The following is a 20,308-nucleotide window of genomic DNA, read 5'->3' on the forward strand; positions in this document are numbered from 1 at the left end:
CTACAAAATTGAAATCATATTACTCAGTGGTTAATTCAAAAGACGTTTTATTGTTCCAATCAGACACCTCTTTGTTGCATCTGTTATGGACAGTATAAAAACACATGATAAAGAAAATATACAACAGATGTTTAGCACCAGGTTCTTCAACAATGGGCTGATGGTTATTTTTCACAAGACTAAGCAACCTCTCCTCCATCGTGTTGAAATGGCAACCATAGTGACATACATACAAGGAGAGTCAGACACACAATACACTACAGGTTTAAGTTTTGACCTACAGCCAGACATCTGGGATCCTCAGAGGGCAGGAAAACATGAAATTGATCCAAGATTAGTGTTTATCGATCAACTGTCTGGCCTTGTCTATTTCACGTTTGATTAAGCAGAAGAGTAGACCTAGCTGAGTCCCAGTGGAGGTAGGCGTCTCTCGCTCCAACTTGAGATAAACAAAAACTCTAAGGAAACCTTAACAGCATCACATTCCCACCTGCATTTAAACAGTAAGTAATGCTAGTACATTTATGATAAAACAATTTTAATGCTATTATAACAAATAAGGATCTGTTATTTTCCTGCTTCATTGAGAAGAACAAAGCAGGTGGGAAAAATAGTTTGTAGAGCAATATCCTTTAAGATCACATTACATGGCTATGGAAACAAAACTGAAGTTACATCCCAGGCCATTGGTACTTGCGTACATCCATTCTTCTGTCAGCAATAAAATAATTACTACATACTGATAAATCATCTGGGTTTTGTATTGCACCAAATATATTCTCTAGTTTTACAGTAGGGTTTGGTAGTGGGACATGGGATGTGCAAAATATGGGGGAGGAATCTGTAGTGGGATTAATAATCTCAGCTGGAATAGTGCAAGAAGTAGATCCGACACCAACATATACAGTATATGCTTTGGGTGAAAACAAGACAATCACATAAAAAGGTAACTGAATTAAAACAAGACAGATCCCACAAACCGTCAGATTAATCTGAATCTACTGTCTACAACTGCATAATGCCATTTTCTTCATCACTTCACAGGTATCTCTACACATTATGGGTGTTGGGACTGGATATGTAGTCTGTGCTAATTGCAGTTTGATGCAAAGAATTGATAAGTGCCAATTAAAAGGATTGTTTGAAACATTACCTGAAATGACAATGACTTAAATTATTTGGTTTAGTGCAGGCTGATGGCCAATTACTGTAGTTCACAATTTTTTTACAGATGGGCCCATTCAGAGAGCAATAGGGGAAAGAAATACAAAACAAATTCCTTCATTTAAACCATGTTTTTGGCTACTGATTGACAATACAACAGTGACTGCAGAAGAATACTGCAAATGAAGCTGGGATCGCGAGAATGTCTTTAAATTTGAATATACTTTTCTCAAATCTAAAATAAAAAAACAGCTTGTCGTTAAATTAGAAATTTGGATGTTTAACATTTAAGTATCTATAAATAAAAATCTTACTAGTATGGGGGATTTTACAACTGTACATTTTCAATGTTGAAGCAATAACTTAAAGTATTGATCTTTTTTTTTTTTTTTTTTTTTTTACTGTTTTCAGATTAAGTTTTACAAACAAAAGGTCATCGTCTGAAAAAAGTGGTGGCTTGATAATGAGGTATGTTATGGGGGAGATGGCACTGTCTAATGCAGTCAAGCTTCATCTTTCCTTCCAAGAAAACCTCTCTGACAGGGCTCACTGTATGTATAAGCACTTATCCCATTAAAAATCTGTTCGACGTCATGATGTACTATACACTTTCAGATAGACAAAGGCAAGTTGACCAAAAAAAAAAAAAAAAAAAATTCAAACATTCTGTACATACATATCCAAGGATAAAAATAGTGCAACATCAAGCTTTTGTTAAGTTAGACTGCTACATAATTGCTGAGTGTAAGACTGAACCATAGCAGGATGGTCCGTCCACGTGGTCAGCTCAATGTCCAAAGGCACCACGTTAAAACCACAGTCCCTTATCCAGGTCCGAGGAGGCCTCATGCTTCATTTAGTTTTCTGTCAGAAAAAGTAAAGAGAGCACAAAAGGACATTGTAATGATTTGAGGTCTAATAAAAGTTGATATGTTAAATGATATTACAGAAAAGATGTAGATAGTTACCAAATACAAAGTCGCACCACCTTGGCCCAGTCAAGCCCCTCATTCGCGACTGTCTCAACATTTTAGCTGGTGGAGGTTGTGGTGGTTCAGTAGACACAGCCCCAGGACTTTTGTATTTGCCTTTCTGCCTCCCCACTGGCATCTCATCCTGCTCCTGAACTGATTCAGGTGCAGAGCCTGCTAGTTCTCTTGAGGCAGTGCTATTCATTCTCCTTTTTCTCGCACTTTTCACAGCTTTAACAACTCCTACCAGTTTTCTCTCCCTTCCTGCAAATAGGTATGCAGAAGGTGACCCGTCATCCAGTGTCACAGTGCAGGAGTCCCACTCTTCTTCAGCTGATTCATTGTCTGGAGAGTTGATCTTCCTTAGAAACACTCGGCATTCCTTAAGCGTCTCAGGACTCCAGGCTTTAGAGCAGAGGTTCTGCTCTTTGTTAACATCCACAGGCTCCCGAGTTTGGTCAACAGAATTGGTGGCAGACCTGTTCTCAAAACAGTCAGATAACTGATATTTTGTTGACCTTCGTAATGCCTCACGTTTTGGTTGTAGCCCAGTTGCTACACATCCATTTGAAAAACTTGTAGCTACTTTTCTGTGTTTTTTATTCCGCTGCCTCTTTTGCCACCTCTCCCTTTCCTTCCGGTTTAGGAACCTTGTCCTTGCTCTTACTAGAGTGGCTTGGTATTTGCCAAATGTTCTGCTTCTCCTCAATTGGGCTCCCCAATTGAGCCTATCTGTTGAAAACCTGGGAGTGAAAAGCTGTCGCCTAATATGTGTTGGCCGAGGTGTCTCATTTCTCTTCCTCAACCTTCTTTGAGCCTGTTGATGTTGCAAAGGACTTTTTGGCACCATTTTGGCAAATTTCTTGATGTGTTTGCGGAGTCGCTCTGCCTGAGGACTGTGGCAAGCACTTTTTTTATGGGCAGTACGAGGGAAGTGCATAAGTTCGTACGGATTACGGGAGCTTGCCTTCTTGACAATAGCCAGAGACTGTGTCTCTGTGGTCTGCATAAACCAGGAGCAGAGCTGCTGCATGCTACAGGACCTTGGTTTGTTAGGAGGACAGTCAAACAGCGTTCTAACTGCAGAGGGATGTTTAGACTTTCTGTTGCCTTTAGTGCCTAGTTTAGAATCAAAAGCAATTTCTTTTCCTTGGTTCCCAACAGTATCTGAGACCCAAGTGTCAGAGATGACTCGTATTCTCCTGGCAAGCTCCTGGTTCATAGTCTTTTCCTCAGCTGATGCTGCCCACCACCTTAGCGTCTCATTTGGGGTAAGGATTGAGTCTACAGACACCCCTGCCACTCTGCTCATGTCCTGAGAGATGTTTCTCCTCTCTTGTCCACAGAGATGTCTTTTCTCCCCTGAAGTTTCAACACTACTCTGTTGCTCTGCCTGTTTCCTTTCATTGCTGGCCTTGTTCAGCAGAAGTTGTTTAGAGCGCCGCAGAAGAGCATTACTGTGGCTATAGGATCTAGCGGTAGAGGTAGCAACAGCATGCAGAAAGTGGATAGAGGGCTTCCTCACTCTCATTGAGTGACGCACTGCTACAGGCTGATTTGGTAGTTTGTCCTTGCTTGCTTCATTTCTTTCTATCCCTTCTTCTGTTAGACTGCCTTTGCTTGTTGATTGATGACTGATTGTCCGTGGCTCTTTGGCAGATCTGAACTCTTGTAGTAGTACTTTCTTATGAATTTGTGTTTCAGGAGACTGCCGAGTGTCCTTATTTATCTGAATTTTACGTTGCCGAGGTGAAACTGTGGTTACTGTAACTGAGATTCCAGAGATTTTAACTTTTGCAGGTCTACCTGGTTTCCTTGAGGGTATAGAGTCATCCCGAGTCTGACATTTAATGTTACTGGTAGATTGAGGGGCAGACTCTTTCACAGGGCTGACAAATTTTAAGTCCTCTGACAATTCTGTAGCGGTTTTGATACTACCTGAGCTGATGTTGGAGTTGTGCATTAAAATGCCCAAGTCACTTTTAAGGCCCACTGCTTGCCAAGCATCATGAAATTCTGTTTGTAGTTTGTCAAATCCCTCAGACACTGTTCTTTTAATTTTCCTTGAACGGCCATATACTACCGTTATTTTGAGGTTCTTATTGACATTCTCCTCTGGGTCAGCTGGTACATTAGATTTTCCGTTCACTGTTTTATCCCCCATTACTGGATCCACAGCCTTCTGCTTACGTGGTCGACCAATGGGCCTCTTTACTTTCTGCTCAAGTTGGGGTCCCATCTTCTTTGGCCGACCGGGGCGCCTTTTTGGAGGAGTGGTTTCATGGAAAGATATTAAGTCACCTGGTGATCTCTGGCCTTCAGTTCCAGCTACACGTTTAGTTGGAGTACTTTCATTTGACCTTCTGGGACTTATTTTAGGTGCCGGGGAAGCTGACTTCGGTGAAGAAGCAGACCTGGCTGGCGAAGAAGGAGACTTCGCAGGCGAAGTAGCTGATTTGGGTGAAGAAGCACACTTGGCTGGGGATGAAGCTGATTTGGGTGATGAGGAAGCTGTTTTGGGTGATGAAGATGCAGACTTGCGTGGTGAATAAGCAGATCTTGCAGGTGAGGTAGCTGACTTTAGTGGTGAAGAAACAGATTTTACTTGTGGAGAGGTTGACTCAGTCTGCTGGCTTTTGTGTTTCTGAATTGTCCCTGACCATGAAGACTCTTCACATGGGTCAAAAGGTTGCTCTGCTTGTCCACTAGAGCCAGAGCCTGCTGATTTGAGACTATATCTCACTCCATCCTTATCCTTTACTGGTGATACAAACATGAGCTTAATTGGACTAGTGTACTGGACTTGGGAGTTGGGAGGGCTCCCAACACAGGTAGGAAATGTAATGACATCTATATTTGATGTATTCTGGGGAGTTCCTGAAGCAGTCTTTGAGTCCTGTAGTCTTTGTAGCCTTTTTGGAGATAATCGTAGCCTTCCAAAAGGTTTGGCACCACAGTCACTGAATTCTGTCCCATTGTCTGAGCTTTGTTTTTCAGAAATCTTCTCTTTGGCAGCCACATTTTGTGGAAATACCTGGTTAGTGGAAACATTGTTTGACTCTTTGTCGAATGGTCCACATTGGTCTCTATGTGCTGATTCAAAGGAAAGCTTCTGTGTGTGCTTCGCTGAGGACAGGGACGTTTCACTTTTTGATTCAAGATGGGTGTCCTTACCATCTGGGTCTTTGGATAAGGCATCCGGTGTACTTGATGTCAATGCCTTGTCGTTTCGTGTTTTCTGGTTAACAATGCTGTCAGACATTGACTGAAGAAACATGGGTTCTGTGACATAGGAGGCGAACCACTGTGGTAGGACTTTATTTCTCCTGGATCTCCTTGCCTCCTTGGAATGATGGGATTGACATATCTGCTTTTCTCTAATAGGACAATGGCAAGCTTTAGCTTTACTGGCTCTATTGTCACCATCAGAACTTTGACTTGATTGTGCATTTTCGTGATTTCCATAACTTCCGGCACCATTATCAATTCCATCTTCACAGGGCTTGCTACACTGTTTTGCTGAGGCTGCAGTCACTGTCATCCCCTGTGTTTGAACACTGTCACCGTTTGAGCTTTGTTTACCACATTTGCTCTGCAGTTCAGGGTTGGCAATTTGAGTGCCTGAGAGAGTAATCTCCTTTTCTTTCTCCTCTGCTTTAATGATCTGAACGTCTTCTGTTACTATAATTGTCTGTATCTCCTCTTTCACTTCATCCCTGTCACGTTCTTCAGTGAGAATGTTCAGTGGTCCCTCCTTATCTTTCTGATTCTCTACAGGTTCCACATCTAACTCCAGCTCTCTTTTGGACTCCTCTTTAACTAGGTTTGAATCTGATGAAGTGTTTGATGGAGTTACAGTAACAGTTTCATCTTTAAATCTTGCCTTCTTTGCTGGGGGCCCCTTTTTCCTACTGTAAGACTGATCAAGCATTGCAAGTTCTCGTTTAATCTGTAAAGTATGCCTTCTGGTTGAAGCATCATTAGTGGGTGTTGCTAGAGCAGTAAGGACTTCTTGGCGACGGCGAGAGCGTGTATTAGGTGACTTGGACTCTTTGCTATCCTGTCGATTGAACAGCTCACTGAGATTGTAGTCGCTAGCACTACCTGTATGAAGCACTGTGGTGATGATTTCAGTCAGATGGGCATCAGCGGGATACTTTAAGTTCTGACTGGTTGAGGGAGACTGCAGCTGCTCCCTTTCAGAGACATAAAGGGCTGTGGAAACCAAAGGTGGGTCCTTCTCTATTGGTCTGATTGTCTCCAGTTTCTCACTGAAGCGATCCACAACATCTTGCAGTAAAGTCCCACTTGGGTTCTGCTCAGCCTGACTACTACTTGGGGTCCTACACTCTTGCTTCTCTTCTGCAGTTGTATCCATATCTGCTTCCTGGTGGCTTGCACTAATAATACCACCTTTAACTATAAGGTCAGCTTCCTCCTCTTGTCTGTGGTGAAGGAGGGAGGGTGGCTTTTCATCAGTTTTCTTATTGATGTCTGAAGGGATAGGGGACAGAGGGGGGGGAGAGGGGCTCTGCTCCCTCTTCAAGACAGGAGGATCCCCATCTCCAACCCCTGTTTCTATTGTGTTCCTGACTTGCATCAGACAGGCATGGTTTGAATAACAGGGACAAGAGTGGGGGTTGTGTTGGTTACAGCAGATCGATGAGGAAGGGCATATACTAGAGGAGGGAGTGCACAGTGAAGGGGATTTGGATGACAAGGGAGGGGATGCAAATGAGCATGAGTTGACATGACCTACAGCCAGGCTTTGGCAGGAAAAGCAGGGCGGCCTCTTGGGGCAAAGAACAGTATAGGTTTCTATCCTCGACCTCTGCAAGCAGCAGTAGCTTGAGCCCCTAGGAGCATCGCCTTTACAGTCTGTTAAAGGGTAGTGATGGACGCTACACCTGGACTTGCAGTCTCCTGGATGGTACATTGTGCTGCCATGACCTTGATGATCACAGTCAGTTAAAGGGCAGTACGGGCTGCTGTTATGGGCTTTACATTCACTGAAAGGGACTGCATCATGGGTAAGATTATCCTGTGGGTTTACACCACAGTGACAGCAGTTAGATTCAATTTGACCTACAGATCTGTGATTAAGAAACAACAGCAATTTTTCCTGGTGTACCAGCTTCAGGATCTGGTACAGTAAGGAACTGTGTGATGGGCAGAGAGAGTTCAGAACAGCATCCAACGCAGAGCTCTGACGACACTTAGTCCCTCTTTGTCCAATATCCCCCGGTTCTTTTGTAAGAGATGACAGCAGGGAGCTAGATGCAAAAATATAAAGATTGGAGGTTTAACTTGTAGCTGAGCACAGTTTTACATGACAAACAATACATATGTACTCACCTAGACTGATTATGTTTTAGGTAACACCATTATTAACATTTTGTGTTGATTCTATTATGGTCTGCTAGAATAAAAACTTATTTTCCATAACTGAATAAACAAGTTGCTGCCAGAGGAAAATAAGGTCCAAAGAACACTGTTTTAAGCAAGGTGGCCGGGATAAACAAAGTGAAACATTATGAAATTGTGTTGTCCCTGAAGGTGAGTTTTTTTATCCAGTTTATTCAGGCATGAAAACCTTTGTTTAGGCACCAACAAAGTCAATCAAGATCTTTCTCTTTGAATTAAAATGTCTTCCCCAAAACTACAAAAAGTGCCTTTATAGAGGGCAAAAATGTCGTATTAATTTTTATTATTACTGTATCAATTACTTTGTTTGTAGCCTGCAGGATACTAACATCATGAGAAACACATTGAGATTCTTTATAATATGCATTATCATTAAATAAAAAATTAACCACAATTAAATAGTTCTCAGGTATGATAGGTATCCTGTCTGTACTCATCATAAAATCCAAGTTTAATACCAACAAGGTAAATAAAGGTTTTGAAATCTACATGTTGTAACTGCCTTTTGCTGTACACACAACTATGAACTGGTGAAGGGAATTGGACAGAGCAAGCTGATAACCATATTCTCTCGTGATTTGCAGTTAAGTTGTCACACCAGCTTTTGTCAAACCAACATTTAAGACAGGTCCCTGAAAACAGTAACAGTGAAAAAGGTTTTTCTAGCAAACTGTTTACAATCTGCACTTGCACCCTGAACAAAACATCATGTTAGCAAAATAATTATAGCAGGCAACTGATTAGAGAACTGTTTTATTGATGAGTTGCTCAAGGCAAATGATAACATTCTGCCAGAAGCAGAAGGAACGATTGTAGAAACGCCTAAACCAAAATGTTTTTTAAACCAAAATGTTTTTTTTTCTCTTTTTTTATATCAACAGCACTTTCTCCAACAAACTAACAGCTCAAAAAAACAAAACAAAAAACCCCCTCATGTTCAAATCATCTTACAGTTAAATCAGGGCCATGAGTGATTTATTTAAATATAAAAGCAGGTAATCAATTTAAATAACATTAAAATTGCTTCAGTGTTTGATAATGGATCGCACTTCCAACATTTTAAGTACTGTATGTGCCCAGACCTGTTTGCCTGGGCTGGATGCAGTATAAGAGTCTTACATTCTGTAGTGTTACCTTTGAGTTTGTTATGATAATCAAGTTATTATTTTTTTAAATCACTTAAATAATTTCATCTTAACAAAAGCACTAAACAATCACAATAACCAGGGGTGTCATTTCAGGACTAAATAAATTAAAATAGGCTAACATTTAAAAGCTGTCATGCAATTGTAGCAATACACATTTCACATTGCATCAAAGTGCCCCATTACAAATCAAGAACTACAACAATCAAACTAGTAAAATCACAGTTTTGAAGCACAATCAATAAATAAGTATGCAGCAACAACACAAAACGAATTCTACAGTAAAATGCTTCTTGTAAATCATAGTGCAATAATTGATTTATGCATAAATAGCAGATTTCTGTTAAGTCGGTTTTAAAATTTGCCAGCAGTTCAGTCCAAAAAGAAAAAGGGGAGAAAAAAAGAAGCCTTAAGCCCCATTTGAAAACAAGCCAAAGTTTGTTTGCAGAATATAATGTAATTAAACATACACAATTAAATAATGATCTTTTTCCATTTCTTAAAAGGTCTTCAGGCTTGTTTACAAACTGGCCTTTTGATATAAAGAGCAGATACTTCCCAGAGTAGAGACACCATGCTGCACTATGCTGTAGCCCCAGACACAGGCACTGTGTACTGTTATGATCAGAAACATTCAGGAGCGGAGACATCAGTGTTTGTATAGTTTCCAAAGTTAGAAAAGTTGAAATGCCAAACAAGCTGTCCAAAAAAGCTTTAAAAAATAAAACGGGTTTACGATTAGCTTTTAAATTCCAAATAACACAAAGATAACCAACCAGGACAAATGGCAGATCTCTTGTAAATGCCAATGGGCGGAATTGTATCCTTTAAAAATAAAATCCTTTCTCACTTAACGATCAAATAGCTGTATAATAATTTACTTTAAGTTAACTGTTGAATATTTCTAAGCTAATAAGAGCTCATACCCCAGCAGATTCAGCATCGTAACACTGAGGCCTTGATATGAAACCACACACTGGAATATAGGCAGATAAAGTTCAGAGGTATATGTGGCAGAGAGGTTAGAGAGAGAGTGAAAGCGAGGCAGGCTGACATCACAGCAAAACAAAACGAAGCAGCTTTTTGTGGATAACCCTGAACTGCTGCTTTGGTAGTAGCACTGTTAATGGAAATAGGCCCATCTCTGAGACAGACACGAGTGTAGACGCAACATTTAGCATTTCCCCAGACACAGACAAACAAGCCTGTGCACTTTACACTGAATCAAGTCATTGTCACACTGCGGACTTCTCGACAAAACTACTGTAGCCTCCAGTAGCTTTCACAATCATAAATAACCATATCCATGCACTAAATTCTAGTTGAAATGAGCTTCTTTGTTGTAGCTACCCGTCTTTGTGCTAGGGAAATGGTCCAGTAGAGAACAGTTTTAAGCAGCAGTCATGTATGAGGTTTACATTAATACAGCTACAGTAGCAGAGTTAGTAAATATCTGTGATAATAAAAGAACATCTTTCACAAACAGTACACATACACGATAACATACAGTTCCCAATCGTATCAGTGCACATTTTAAAACATGCTGCACAGTTGCATTCCAACTACACTCAATACAATGTTTAGACTAGCTTGCACAAATGAAGCAGGGAAACTATGAGGACACAAAATGGCTTTCTTAATCTCTTCAACAAAAAATCATAATGACAATGTAGCCATAACAGCAGTTTGTACTGTACAATCTCCCTGTGTGTAGAGGTGTCTACCCATAGCAATGAGTTTCTAATCTGTTATAATGGCTCTAAGTCACTTCAGTAGCCTGGGTAAAATACCCAGAGAGAGATAGAAAGCTGCAAATGACAATCATCAATGCTCCATTAATAAGGAGCTTTAAGAATTGAATCAAACCTGAATAACCTAATAACCTAACAGCTAAGAAACATGAGAGTCACACTTTATTTCTTAGCTCTAAGAGGTCCACGACTGCATTTCTCACACTCAATCCTGGGCAATCTGGTTGACAATCAAATGTCAATTTACTCCTTGAAGATGAAGATAAAAATAATATGAAAATAATGTTAAGTTCCTGAACCTCTAAAAGGATAATTCTGGTGTTATTTCATTCTGTTACGAGCAATAAATCACCTATGAAGACCATAACCAACAATTGATTCATCCTTAAAAGTATAGTCTTTAGTCGCAGACTGATACCAATGTTTTTAAAACTCTACTGCTACCAAAAATATTGTGTATACTGTATAATCTGATACAGGCAAGTGAAGCAGGGACATGACAGAAAGAGATCCACCCAAAAGGTAGTGAACCAAAGCAAAAAGTTTCAGGCATGCCAGATGAAAGTTTAAGACAAAAAACGCCGTTCCTTAAAACATTGTCACTGCAGTGCCACCTTTCCATCAAAAGAAGTATTATATAAATGAGGCCACTGATGATTTGAATATAGCAGGTTTGGGCAACACAGACAATACATTCTAGTAGGATATAACTAATTCTTAAATTTTGGTCTTTTCATTTGTTGATTCAAGTCAACAGATAACATTATGCAAGGCATATCCTTTAAGATATTTTAGCTTTACTGATAAAAAACTGAATCTATAAAGTGTTTGTTTAGTGTATCAGCCCCTGTGAAAAAAAGGTGCAATGAGCACCACTGCCTCTTGGAAAATGCTGAACCTTGTAGCTGCTTTGATCAAAGCCCAGGACTAAGCTTGAGAAATACAGCTTGAAGTATGACCATCACATTACAGACATAGTTGAAAAACCTGAATATCGATATCCATATATTTTATAAAGGCATGTGTTGTGTTTTAACAAGAGTCTCCAGAAAACATTGATCTTGTATGAGGTGATGAGTTCAAGTGTTGAGGAGTTCTGGAGGCGTTTCGTGGTCTAGAACCTCTTTGCGTCAGCTGCTGAGGAAAGAGTCCCTGAGTTGGTGGTACTGGTAATGGAACCAGAACCGGACGAGTTGGAATTGGATGAACACAAGTTGGCAGATTTCTTCTTGGGCGGGTTCTTCAGTGTACCGGTACGCTCCTTGACTTTGTATTCCAGTGTGCTATGGGGCACCCCATAAACCCCCTGGGCCTTGGACACACTCATACGACCTCCCATCACCATGGTGATGGCCTCTTCCAGCAGGTCATGGTCGTACTGGCGGTATCTCCCGCGTTTCTTCCTCGGTTGCTTGTCTTTATCCCGGCCACTTCCCCCCTCTTCTGAATCATCCAGTGATGAACCTCGTGGTCCCAGGCGATGAGGTGACTGGTTGGCAATGCCCGGACCGCCTTGTGGTAAGAAAGGAGGTCTGAGTTTGAAGAGAGATGAAGGTCTAGCACTAGCGGTGGATGAACTGGCAGTACCTTCTGTTGTTGAGGTTCGTTGGTGTAGGTTTTCAGCCATGCTGCAATTCTCAGCTTTAATCGCCCTGTTATGGTCAGACATGGAACGGACCTGAGGAATACGCAGGGGTGTGGGCGACTCCAGACTTGGGGTGGGGCTTGGTGAGGGCTGGAGAGCATCCCTGAGCTGGGGAAAGGAGTGTGGGAGGGTTTTCTGTAGACCGCTCGGCTGACAAAAGCTAAGACAGGATGAAGGGAAACTCAAGTCTCCATTTTCCTCTGCAGCTCCTCCGATTTCTGCTCGCTCTGCCCACGCCGCCACCTTCTGCAGAACAAGGCGGGCCTCACCACCCAGCATTGATGACATCACATTGTATGATGTCACTTCATCCCTGAAATCTCTGCTTCCTGGTGTGAGTTGATGTGGCATCCCCAGCCTCCCCTCAGCCAAGCCGTCCCGCCCTTGCCTCAGAACGTGAAGAGGTATTCCATAAAGCAACGCAGCCCGCTGTTCCTGCAGCCTCCCTGAACGTATATCCTTCAAGGCCTTGGACAGCAACCCCTCAGACAGCTCCAAGCTCCTCTCAATGTACTCCTCCTTCTGCCTGCGCTGCCTCCTAGGGATGGGAGGACCAAACAGCAGGGTCAGGATGGAGGTGATGGAGGGGGTTTGATTTTGGCATAGGGGACAGGGGGGTTGCAGAGCGAGGGGTCCACTCCTTTATGCCTTGTGTTGGTAACATCACTGCGACTGTTATGTTTCATGTCTGTCTGTTCTCAGTCTGTTTCTGCGCCCTCACACACACACATATTCTGTGTGTGTGGCAAAGCCTCTTCACGTCCAGGTGGGACAGTCTGTGAATGGCTGGGGTTACTTTGGCATGCCCACACAACCCCTGTAGTTTTGAGATATCCTTCAGTGACAGTCCTACATGCTTGAAGGTTGAAATAATCAAACTCATAACTGGATCAGTAAAAAAGGAGGTAAAATCACTGTGAGGCACTGCAATATTCTCCTCAATGTACAATGCTGAGCTGTTGGCAAATGTTATAATAGGGTTATAATTGCTGTGACGTTACCGCTCAAGAGATAAAAGAGTCAACCCCAATAAAATCAAATCCAAACACAAGCTATCTCTTCATAATAACTACCAATGAAATGACCAAAAGGACTGCCAAACACAGGAGTATGCATCATCATTCAGGCAGCAGAAGTGTTAAATCAAGCAGTGCTGGTGAAAATGACAGTAACACAACACAGTATTGATGCTAACCTTCCAAATGAAGCCATGAAGGAAATGCAGTAGACAATACTGAAATGGGAATTTCCTCACATGCAAATAGTTTCAGTCATAGTGGGTTTGGACAAAAATTCCCTGGTCACATAAATGTATTACCATCTTTAAGAAGACCCCCCTCTTCTAACCACTAGCAATGACAGCAATGTCATTGTGCATTTTGTCGCAAGGCTGAATACCAGTAAAATGTATAGACAGAAGAAATCCAAGAACAAAAAAAGACTCTTACCCTGAGGCTTTGTGATTAGATGAGGATGTTGATGAAATTGCTGAGCAGGCAGAGTTCCTGTTGGAGAGGTCGAGCACGCCATCTGTCACATGAAGAATTTATTTAAACTGGTTAGGGACTGAGTTACAGTACTTGGGTAAAACTTAGAAAGCTCAAAAGATGATTTTATCAGCAGTGTATTCACAATATATTCTATGCCTTCCCCACCTGGATCGCTTTCACCCGCTTTTTCCTCCTGGGTTCGGCTCATTGTGAGATCCAGAGGGGCATCTGATGTATCTGACAGAGGTGATGAGGTCCTTGTTGTAACACCATTTGTATTGGTGTGGAGCAGGCACTTGGATGCGTACTCCAAGGCAAACTGATGTATCATCTTCTTCATCAGCTCCTGGGCAACCAGAGGGATGTTGGAATCACAGCCTGGGGGCACATCTGATGAAGAAGTCACAGATAGGAGTCAAAACTGAAGTATATAACTCTGAATTTTGCAGAGTTTGCACCTCGTGGAAAGGTTTACTGATATCTTGCAATAAATACATCAGCGGGAGAGCAGCAAAAGTGTGTCCAAGAAACTCTATTTAGGCTTTATCAGGTAGTGAAGTATTGTTAAAGGGATATTCCGGTGTAAGTTTAATCCATGGTCTAACACACCGTGAAACTGTGTTAGACTCCCTCTCGAGAGATCAAGTTTGCAGACCGCTAGCTAATGTAGTTTTGGCATCCTCAGAAACGACAGCACGACAACAATACATTGCAGTAAATGGGTCCAAATATAGAATCGCCATCAAAAAGCCACACATAATGCTCAGAACAGCACCAAACTTCAGCAACATTAGAAATAGGGTCCCAGCACATATTCCGAGGCATCAAACATTTGATATAGTTGCCGTATTTGTCGGAAAAGATAAACGAAACTTACCACCCGAGAAGCCTTCCTTGTTGTGGGGAAGCCCTCTGAGTCGCTCACAGAGTGCAGTAGAGTTCCGCAGCTCAATGATGATCATTACTGCGGGACTCTACTGCACTCGGCTTTATATTTGGACCCATTTACTGCAATGTATTGTTGTCGTGCAGTCGTTTCTGAGGATGCTAAAACAACGTAAGCTAGTGGTCTGCAAACGTTATCTCTCGAGAGGGAGTCTAACGCAGTTTCATGGTGTGTTAGACCATGGATTAAACTTACACCGGAATATCCCTTTAAGTGTGAACCATAGTTTTACCTTTAATATCTGATTGTTATTGTTCAGGCAGTATTAGGATTTATACTGTCAGATCCTATAAATGTGTCTACTGGCAGAACATGGACTATGATGTTATTTAATGACCATGACTGTTTATGGCACCATTGTCAGGTTATTTCCCACAATTTCCAAATTGGGTTCCAGAAATTATTACCAATCACACTGTCAAAACCGCCTCCTCCTACTTCTTAGGCTGCAGCTGAGCTGAAAATATGGAACTTAGCACTGAACTGAACCAAGATGAGTCATTTCCTAATAAATCGAGCCTGGAAGCAGTTCAATGGTAATCACAAAGAATTTTCTCTGGAACCTTTGGGATGACTTCAAGGACCCCTTGAGGAGCCCCAACCACATTTTTGGTAGTGCTGACCAATAAATCACATTTTTATAGTAATGAACATGTGCAGTAAACACAATGCAAAAGAAGCCTAAAACACCAGGAAGAAGAAAGATAATTTCATTTCTATGCCCCGGGCATTCACCACTCACCATACGAACGCTTGAAGAACAGCTGATATGTGCACTTCTGTAGTTGATTAACACTGCTCATGTTGAGCAATGTTATCACACATTACAGATTTTTCCTCATATTGCGTAGGCCATATTTTTTAGGAACTCTGTGCTAGTCTATCATCAGTTACTTGCAAGAAATTATGTCTTGATAAGGATTATTCAAAGGGACAAGACACAGAGGTGTGACAAAGTTAATCAAATCAAAAGGGACAGCTGACTCACCTTTCTTGTGAAACACAGCTTGTAGGAACCTGTGTGCTGACTGGCTGCTCTCCGAGATGGTTGGAGCCTGACAAGGAGAGTAATCAGAGGGGGAGGAGAGGGGCGACGTGGCAGCAGGTACATGATCCTGCAAGAGAAAAATTACTTTACTGACTGCTTTTACTATGATGAATATAGGTTTTGTCAAACCATTTAACATTCAAGAGCTCTTAAAGTGGCCCAAAATAAAAACATTATTACTCACATTGAGTTTATCCAGGGGTAGTTTGCAGAATGAACACTGAGAGCAGCTTGCTTCTGGGGACCAGTCGTCCGACTCTGCGGGTTCACAGTCTGAAAGACATAATATCACATTAATAAAGGAGGATACATCAAGGATCAAACAGCCTCTTGCTGTGGTCACAGTATAACAGCAGCAGTGGTTTCCAAGCTGCATCGTCTCACCAATTATTCTAAGAGAACTCTATATGCTGCTGAATTTAGATTAGTCTTAGCAGAGATTTTGCTGTATGATTTACAGCTGGTAACACTTAATACATAGCTCTAAGACTCACACAAATCCTATTGACAGTTGTCAATTTATAAACTAAGATCTGCAGGGTGTTTTGTTTTATTTATGATATTTAGACTAACGTGGGCATTTTTCTTAATGTCTCTGGTAGTACTTTTTACAAGTGAGTTTGTTGCAAATCAAGAGCAGGTCTGCTTCATATCAATTTGGGTCTTTTTCTGATATCCATGATTAATTCAGTACTTTTAAAATTAAAAGGCAAACACATTACTGTCACTCAAAGAGGATTTTCACACAGCAATTCATCCTGGCTGCCAGGGTCTCTATCACACATCATCTGATTTTGTTCCCGTCTGGCCTCACTCAGACTCCAGATGGCACTGCTGATTGCATTGAGACTGCACCGATGGCATCAAGCAAGCTGTGTTTTGGCTGCTGGTAGAAGCGCCAGTGACCTGTGATAGCACACTACAAGCTAATGGAGAAAAGTAGAGCTATACGAGTTAAGAGTGGTGTATAGTCCTACGACGTACACTGGATAAGCTTGCAGTGATGCGATACACCACAAGTTTTTATATTTATTAAAATTATTTAGCATTATCACTACCTGGGTACTTTTCTAAAAGTATCTAAAACAAGAGCAGGCAAAATCTATTTCCCTCGTAGCTATAAGGAGTCGCAAGCGATATTATTATGAGAACTACCAGGGACCCCATACAATATTTACTGCCACACAATGGGCAGCGATGTATAGCACAACATATCTGCAGATGCATTTTCTTTTTACTGGCAAACTGCTGATTGCATGTTGTGCATCTTGTTTTGTAGGGTCAGTTTAATTCATCTAAATCTAGTATTTCCATGAATGCTATGCAGGCTTATACCCTTGCAAATAAAATACTTTGTTTATTGTCTTGTCACACACTGCGTTGTTGTTCCCACCGGTTGGTTGACGCAAGTAAGCTGCTCTCTTAAAATGATGGCAAGGTTAGTCGTTCCACTGATATATTTTATTATTCATCAGCATGTTTGATATACTGCAATTGAAGATGTTACAGATTGCTTTGTTTTTACACACTAGAGAGGCACACATGCGGGGTGTATCCATATCTATCCATAACTCAAAACATAAAAAAATAATAAATTAATCTATTTTAAATGAGTGGCTGCACAGTGAAGTAGCTGTACTTCAAAAATAGCATGGTTAATATTATATAGCTGTTAAGCAAGAATCTTGAATGTGACGCGCAATATTGCGTACAAGTTTCAGGGTCTATCAAATATGAATCAACCCATTGCTAAAAATTATTCGGTAGTCTACATGTCTGAGCAATATCTGCTAAAAACTTAAGCAACCAGGTGTTTGGGAAAATTAACTGGCCTTGGCCAAAAACGAAATATTTGTGACAAATTTCTAAAGATGTATGTCAATGGAACAAATGTGTCTTAGGGTTGAGAAGTCAGAAAGGATTGGGAGACAGATTAACACCTTGTCAACTGTCCCTCATTTCATTATTTGTGTTGAAAATAGGTATATAATGCACAAAACAATAACCCACCATCAAATAAATTGAGGTCTCTCAGCAACATTTGGCCATAGATTCCCTCCAGAATGCTTTCAAACCCTGCAAGACAAAATAAAGAGTAAATCCTTCAATGCTGATACGAGCGACTTATGAATGTTAAAGCTACTTGACAAAAGGGCGATGCATGTTTTTCTCATTTCATGGCCCTGAGCCAAACTAGACCAGTTCGACGGCAACGAAATTGCAAGTGTCAACTTAGGGCAGACGCCAAACATATGTAATGATTAACATCTTCTCTCGATCACTTGGCAAACATACAATAAATATGATCAGTGAGTAGGAGTGACATTAATATATCGATGTATTTTCTGTTTCGTGCACTCTCAGTTTGATGTCACTCCGATTCTGTGTTATAAACAAGCAGAAAATTCAGCTAACATCAGGCAGATTAGCCCGAGGTTACCGGCTGCTGTAATGTTAGCATGAAAAAACTGTGTTCAAAATAGCAATCGGTACGTGGAAGACAGTTACCCGAGACCACAGAGATGTATGCTTTTCTCATATTGCACTAACATTAGCTGCCCTAACGTAGCAACAATCCCCTCCCCCTAATAATATCAACAGCTAAGTTAGCATAGCTTGTTAGCATGGCATTAGCATTGCCAAAATAAATGTCAATAAACACATCTAGCTAAGGTTGTAACTGTCTGTTAGCGATAAATTACGTGATACGCCTTAATGCTACATGTTCGGCATCCCTTTAGTCGTATAAAAAGATGCGAAAGAGCTGGCACCGGCGAGTAGCAAGCTAGCTCTGAGAGACAAAGAAGAGGAGCCAACTGTAACGGCTAGCCAGCTGGTAAATATTAGCCTGCCAGCTTAACTTAACCGCTAAAGCTGCGGCCACCTACGGTGCCGGGCTACTAGCTAGCGAGTGGTTAGCTAACGTTAGCTAGCAATCTGAGATAGCTCGGGGCAGCGATCCCTTTGCAAACGGGCGAAAATCTCTCTGAAGCTCGCCGACTTTTGACAAAATATGAACTGCACATGGATCATACCGACGCAGTGTATCAGTCTGTGTCGCCAAGAATCAAGTTCCCGCCGAAACCCTTTCCTTTCTGCCGTGCATTTGGTGCACTGCACGGTCGCCATTCTGCGTCCGACTCCTTCCCCCCTCTCTCTCCCTCTGTTTGAACGACAGGAAGCGGCTGTGGACGGTTTTACCGTCACCCTGCTATGGCTGCCGTACCCCCCACCGGCCACCAGGGGGACGGAGGCTGATCAGACAAGGGACGTGTTTTCCCTGAATTCAGTCTCACAGATCAAACTGATTCCCACTCCCCTTTTGCTAAAAAGCTTACAGAAGGCACGTTTATTTTTGTTATGTAGGCTACAGATAGCTGGATACAGATTTAAGTCTTACAACACCTCTCAAGACCTTGTTGAGATGTGCTCCTGTTGAACACTCATGGGAGCTAAAACCATAAACTTTAATGCTCACATATAACAGGAGCAGATTTACAGTATCTATATCTATCTATATCTATATATATGTCATGTGCGTAGCTGGTCACATGAACATGTGTGCCATGAATAGCTATATATTTATTTATATATTTATGTGTCATTCCCCCATTGGCTCCTTTAATGTCTGTATTGCATATGTGATTGGCTGACGTTATGAATACTTTTACTGTTGGCAAGTGTGTTTGACCTCAAGGAAAAACCACAGCCGCAGTGCTGCAAATTACCAGGCTCATGTTTTTTGGGGATTTTCTGCAACAGATGGACAGAATCACGGTTCAGCGAGCTGCCTCAACTTGTTTAATGTTGCTCTGTTCTCCTCAATAAACCAACGTTTTTGAGGGGCTTCAAATCAACCAGGCTTGGTCCGTACTTTGTGAAGAGCATGGTCACAGAAAGCACGCTGTATAAATATAGTGCTGTTTGCTGGCAGTGTTACATTTCCCACTATTTTACTAAATAATGCACCAGGTGTATCAGACCTCATATATCCCGGTAAAGGCTTTAAATGTAGATTAAGACAAACAGTTTGTGAAATCTTCTGGGGCGGTGAGGCAGAACAAAACCTGAACTTGACAATCATCACAGTCTGTCCACCTGAATCTGAATCTCTCCACAGTCTGAGTGGACTGCCTGCTCCTCCTCAGCGCGACCACACGAGGGCAGCAGAGAACTGTGGCTTTTTCAGAAAACAACAACGAGCTCCTGTGTGCAATAAATTGTTGGGACCAACCGAGCGTTGCGAGTTGAACTTGATGATACAGTCTTATCTTCAAAGCTTCATGAATGCAGTTTCTTTGTTTGCATCCCGTCGACAGGACAGCCAAGGGGCCCCCCGAATAATCCCCATTTTCAGTGTGTTTCAAATTGTCGGTAACATTATTTAATAAATTGCAAGATTTACTGCAGATATTGTGCACCACCAAATCACATTACCCTCTTAAATAATCAACTTTAAGGTGGATCTTGCATTATTATTTTAGTTGACAGTGTGTGTAAATAGCACATATTACCGAATGAAGTCATGTTCAGTTCAATTACACAAACAGACACACAACGGCCAAACCTTGGGCCAAGTAGTCTGGGGCTCGAGGCAAAATATAATTAGGATGTTATGTGTACTCCTGTGTCTGCACTGCACCTGAAGGAAGCTTTTGCAGATTCATGAACAAAGCGTGGGCAGAACTGAGTTTCAACAGGGGCCCCCAGCTCATTTTTACCTC

At 41.6% G+C, this 20,308-nt stretch overlaps 1 protein-coding gene across 2 annotated transcripts; it reads right to left on the reverse strand.

Moving 5' to 3' along the window:
* Positions 1-30: 30 nt before the first annotated feature.
* On the reverse strand, positions 31-18,783 carry lcorl (ligand dependent nuclear receptor corepressor-like). 2 transcript variants are annotated; one of them, XM_030414085.1, is made up of 8 exons: positions 18,620-18,783; positions 17,595-17,660; positions 15,769-15,857; positions 15,525-15,651; positions 13,756-13,980; positions 13,549-13,630; positions 2,133-7,408; positions 31-2,028 (listed from the first exon to the last, which is right to left on the reverse strand). In XM_030414085.1, the coding sequence occupies exons 1-8, from the start codon at positions 18,711-18,713 to the stop codon at positions 2,021-2,023; spliced, it is 5,967 nt and encodes a 1,988-aa protein (XP_030269945.1). In that variant the 5' UTR covers positions 18,714-18,783; the 3' UTR covers positions 31-2,020. The 2 variants fall into 2 exon arrangements, with proteins under 2 accessions (XP_030269945.1, XP_030269954.1); XM_030414094.1 differs by lacking the exons at positions 31-2,028; positions 2,133-7,408 and adding an exon at positions 8,297-12,638 and having other exon boundaries at positions 18,620-18,779.
* Positions 18,784-20,308: the final 1,525 nt, after the last annotated feature.

The sequence above is a fragment of the Sparus aurata genome, chromosome 1 (genome assembly GCF_900880675.1).
Source record: "Sparus aurata chromosome 1, fSpaAur1.1, whole genome shotgun sequence".
Taxonomy (NCBI): Eukaryota; Metazoa; Chordata; class Actinopteri; order Spariformes; family Sparidae; genus Sparus; species Sparus aurata.